This window comes from Alosa sapidissima, chromosome 3 (genome assembly GCF_018492685.1).
Source record: "Alosa sapidissima isolate fAloSap1 chromosome 3, fAloSap1.pri, whole genome shotgun sequence".
Classification (NCBI taxonomy): domain Eukaryota; kingdom Metazoa; phylum Chordata; class Actinopteri; order Clupeiformes; family Clupeidae; genus Alosa; species Alosa sapidissima.
Window position 1 is genome coordinate 35237774 of NC_055959.1, and position 5000 is coordinate 35242773.

At 46.9% G+C, this 5000-nt stretch overlaps 2 protein-coding genes across 4 annotated transcripts in view; one reads left to right on the forward strand and one right to left on the reverse strand.

The window, feature by feature from the left end:
- Window positions 1-78, reverse strand: part of waplb (WAPL cohesin release factor b) — a 44616-nt gene extending 44538 nt beyond the window's left edge. For both annotated transcript variants that reach the window (XM_042086000.1, XM_042085999.1), the window contains exon 1: window positions 1-78. This exon is cut by the window's left edge and continues 242 nt beyond it. The gene's annotated coding sequence lies outside the window, so the exon portion shown is untranslated.
- An 836-nt stretch (window positions 79-914) lies between these two features.
- btbd16 (BTB (POZ) domain containing 16) overlaps window positions 915-5000 on the forward strand; it is a 23031-nt gene continuing 18945 nt past the window's right edge. For both annotated transcript variants that reach the window (XM_042085593.1, XM_042085594.1), the window contains exons 1-4: window positions 915-1084; window positions 1181-1238; window positions 1339-1510; window positions 3933-4038. In XM_042085593.1, coding sequence (XP_041941527.1) covers window positions 1041-1084; window positions 1181-1238; window positions 1339-1510; window positions 3933-4038 — 380 coding nt within the window. In that variant the 5' untranslated portion in view covers window positions 915-1040. The remainder of the gene's footprint in view (window positions 1085-1180; window positions 1239-1338; window positions 1511-3932; window positions 4039-5000) is intronic.

Genomic DNA, 5000 nt, shown 5'->3' on the forward strand with positions numbered 1-5000 from the left:
TTTGAGCTGATACGAACTCAATTGTTTCTCTGTGATGTAGATGGCCTCCATTCGGTTTCCCCAATAGACAGTATAAATTGTTACCCCTCCCTCACCCTTTCCATGCCAGCCGGTGCGTCATCACGCCGCGAATAGGAAAGCCAATCACGAATCTTTATGTTCGCATGTGATACATCAACTGCCACCCATACGGGGAACAAAATGTATTGTGATTGGTTAAATATGAAGGAACACATTTCGGGACTCAAAGTACGATAGGGGGAGGTGTCCTTTTATTATTGTACTAGTAGCCTATATTACCCCTTCGATGCGAGGAGAGGATGGATATGTTATTGTTATACTTTGAATCACGTGCACCACACTTTGAAGTATATTTTACACACAAACAACTGGCATCGACTATTTATATAGATTAAATAATTGAAATATCTAAGTCAGTTTCTGCGTTTATTGACGTAACGCCTGGACTGCCAATGTTAATGCTGGTTTTGTGTAGGCCTAAATGAATAGCCTAGGCTATTTCATTTGCATAATGTTTCATTTCTGACGGGTTCAGGTCGATTGGAGTTTAGAATGCCTCAGGCTACTGCGATTAATTGTAGAATAAAGTGTATTATTAGGCCTACAGGCCCTTATATAGGCCTATAAGCTGCATTGGTTGCAGGCATGCACTGACTGCAAACATGAAATGTCTGTGATTATAGAAAGTGCATGCTAGGGCAATAGTGCCACTTAGTTGGCCCATGGTCAAGGCAACAGTATGAGGCCAGCGATGCCAAGCAACGTAAAGCAATATTTCATTAGTTTAGGCTTATGGTAGCAAATTTGGATCCAGTCATACCGTTATGTTCTTTTACGGAATGTGCGCAACAATAGCTCTACCCAGTCACAATAAGGGGGAAAAAATGGAACAGCGCAGAAATTCGAGACCCTGTGGAAATTCAGTCATCGGCTATCTTTCAGACTTGGCATATCATGTTCTCTTCACTGTAATGCAGTTGAAGCTATTTCTTAGGGGAGGAAACTGGTGATAGGCTATAATGTTATCCCCAAAATATGGATTATGGCTTGCCTCCACAGGAGTGTAAGTAGCCTATCGAATTATTCATTAGTAGTCTAATTGTCGAGTTACGTAATTAAGTTCGGATGGTCGCTATAAAATTGCCGTTCATGTCCACAGGTCGCCGCTAACTCTGTCGACCAAACGCTTGCCTGACTGTGTTACGACTGGATGCAAAGTAAGACATGCTCTTCGGCTTAATAAATAACCATTGCAAGCCAACCAACTTTAACTTGTCCTGGTCAAGCTGAATGTCTGTGTATGTGTCTACCATGCAGCTGCCACCGGTCTGGTCGTCTGCCCGAAAGCGCAGGCAGGTGGGACATACGAACCGCTTCCAGTTGCACGGCTTCACCGAGGTGGTCGCGGTCAGCGACCTGCTTGGACAAGCGCAGGTGGATCGATCAATGCGGACGGGCATGAATGCGACCTTGAAGAGTATCAGGACAGGTGAGTGCATCTTACACACACTAGTTTCAAGAGATGTTAAAGGCAGATCTGTTCAACATGCATTTAGTTTATTAAGCGTTTGGCGTTATGGTTTGTATAGGCTATTATAGTACCTATTTAGATTTTCGTTTTATTGAATTTACATTGTTGTTTATTATTGCTATTCTCCTTAATGTAGTATTGCCAACTTTTAAATTGTTTACTGTTAAATTTAACTATTGCATTGTTGTTATTTGTATAGCTTCATTTGTGCAGGGTTATGTATAGCCCAGGATAAAGAAAGAACAAACAAAAAACACAGGGGTTGAAAATGACTGGTCCCATTTATTTATGATAGCTCAAAAAATAGGCTATCTTTTATGGGTTGTTGATATTGTTAGACAAACAAGGAATTCCAAAATGTTGCACGACAGACATGCAACCTATATTTCAAGCACGCTACATTGAGAGTGCTCTTGATACACCAGCAACCAAGATGCATGTACAGAGCTTGTGATGTGGCAGCCATCTTTGCTGACCCTCCTGCCACCTCACCAGTGTGTAGTCCTCCTCTGGCGCTTCTGTACTGATTGAAGCTGTGCATTTAGCAGCCTCGTCCTCCTCCTCCTGACTTGGCTAATCTGTTGACGTCCGTCAAGTGGCAAGGGCCCATGGGTGGGAAGGTCTGCAGTTGGCCCTGTGCCCTGGTTCATCAGGGAGACGGCAGAACATTACCACAGAGCTCCTCTGATGAATAGCCGCCCCAGAGCATGCTGGGACTGCGGAGTCTGGTGGCAACGCTCCAGAGCTCAGAGCAGCACGGCCTGTCGGGAGGGGGCGCAAGGCCGGTGGCCGGTGCCAGCGTCAGCCCAGCCCAAGCCAAACCCACGCCAGCCTTGTGGCACAAATCTGGCACATTATCTGGAGACAGACGCATAGGAGAAGGCTGGCACCAGCGTGCCACCCGTGGGCCTGGCGCGCACGCTCCGCCGTCCCGGTGACAAGTGCGTCTTAAACGCGGTGGCCCGCGCTCAGGGTGCCAGTGGTGCGCCAGCATTGCAGATAATCAGCCCACAGCGGGCGCAGACTGCCTCAGTATGGGCGGCATTAACAGAGTCCCTGGCCGCAGGGGTGAGGAGACGCCACGCTGAGACCTGGAGATGGTGCCACCACATCCCACTGTCTGGCCAGCACTCTGTCCTCTCTCTCTCTTCTCCATATCCCTCACTCTGTCTTTCTCTCTCTCTTCTCCATATCCCTCACTCTGTCTTTCTCTCTCTCTCTCTCTTCTCCATATCCCTCACTCTGTCTTTCTCTCTCTCTCTCTCATCTTCATATCCCTCACTCTGTCTTTCTCTCTCTCTCTCATCTCCATATCCCTCACTCTGTCTTTCTCTCTCTCTCTCTCATCTCCATATCCCTCACTCTGTCCTTCTCTCTCTCTCTCTCATCTCCATATCCCTCACTCTGTCCTTCTCTCTCTCTCTCTCTCATCTCCATATCCCTCACTCTGTCTTTCTCTCTCTCTCTCTCATCTTCATATCCCTCACTCTGTCCTTCTCTCTCTCTCTCTCATCTCCATATCCCTCACTCTGTCTTTCTCTCTCTCTCTCTCATCTTCATATCCCTCACTCTGTCCTTCTCTCTCTCTCTCATCTCCATATCCCTCACTCTGTCTTTCTCTCTCTCTCTCTCATCTTCATATCCCTCACTCTGTCCTTCTCTCTCTCTCTCTCATCTCCATATCCCTCACTCTGTCTTTCTCTCTCTCTTCTCCATATCCCTCACTCTGTCTTTCTCTCTCTCTCTCTTCTCCATATCCCTCACTCTGTCCTTCTCTCTCTCTCATCTCCATATCCCTCACTCTGTCCTTCTCTCTCTCTCTTCTCCATATCCCTCACTCTGTCCTCTCTCTCTTCTCCATATCCCTCACTCTGTCCTTCTCTCTCTTCTCCATATCCCTCACTCTGTCCTTCTCTCTCTCTCTCTCTTCTCCATATCCGTCACTCATTTTATTCCTCCTTCTCTGCCTCTCTCATTCTCTTTTTTCATATCAAACATTAGTTCTTATTTTCCTCTCTGCCTCTCTCTCTCTCTCTCTGTTTTTCTCCATATCTCACATTAGTTCTATTCCTCTCTCTCCCTCCCTTTGTTTTTCTCTCTTTTCTTTTTATCACTCACTGCCTCTCTCTATCTTGCTCTGTGCGTAAGAGTTTGTGTGGGATTGAGTGTTTAGTCTATGCATGTCTATGTATGCATGATTGGGTCATTTGTGGGTTGCTAATTTAATGAAACACATTCACACATGTGTGTCTAGCTTTACCGGTTCTATGTCCTCCCCCCTCATGCACACACTCCTGACTCCTGTGTGTGTGTGTGTGTGTGTGTGTGTGTGTGTGTGTGTGTGTGTGTGTGTGTGTGTGTGTGTGTGTGTGTGTTTCAGCTGACTTTCAAGTCCGTGGTCATGACGATGCCCCCTGCTATGAGTCGACACTGCCACAGATCACTTCTCCACAGAGCTCGGCCGTGCCCACCCACTCTCGGCCCTGGTACGCTTCCACGCACCTGCGCAGCCATGACAACCACTTAGTGAAGTGAGAGAAAGACGAGAGAGTCTCAGGGAAAGAGGAAGAGAGAGTGAGAGAGCAGGGCAGAGGGAGAGAGAGATGTGAGTGAGAGAGCAGGGCAGAGGGAGAGAGAGAGAGAGAGTGAGAGAGCAGGGCAGAGGGAGAGAGAGAGAGAGAGAGAGAGAGTGAGAGAGCAGGGCAGAGGGAGAGAGAGAGAGAGAGAGAGAGAGAGAGAGAGAGAGAGAGAGAGTGAGAGAGCAGGGCAGAGGGAGAGAGAGATGTGAGGGGGAACAAAGAGAGGAAAAGAAAAATAAACAGGACAGAGAGAGTGAGAGAGAGCAGCGTTGTTTATTATTGTCTGCTGGTTGTTATTGTGTTTTTTTTCACTATCATTGTTTTTATTATCACTACTGTTGTTATATTATAATTATTATTTTATTATTTTTATACAGCAATGCTTTAATGTAAAATAACAGTCATGCTAATAAAGCCATTTTAATTGAATTGAGAGGGAGAGAGAGAGAGTTTGTGTCTGTGAGGGAGAGAGTGTGAGTGTGTGTAAGAGAGTGTGTGTGTGTGTGTGTGTGATTACCAGTGTGGGGTGGCTTTTCCCTGCTGGCTGGGCACAGTGCCAGGCCTTGCCTCATGTTAGCAGTATGTGGCAGCGCTGGGCAGTGCAGGCCGTAGCCCACATGGGCCCTTAAGCTCTGGTCCAGTCCAAAGTCCAGTGGGCTCCGAGTGGGCCTGGACAGAACCGGACCCTACTCAGACCCTCACACACTCAGAGAACCTGTCCAGAATATGGCAGAGAACACATGCGTTGTTTGTGTTTTAGGGAATGATGTGTTCTAGGGATTTTAAAGAAAGTTGGGTGTTTTTTGTAAATATGGTCTTTTGTGTGTGCGTGTGTGTGTGTGCATGTGTGTGTGTGTGTGTGTGTGTGT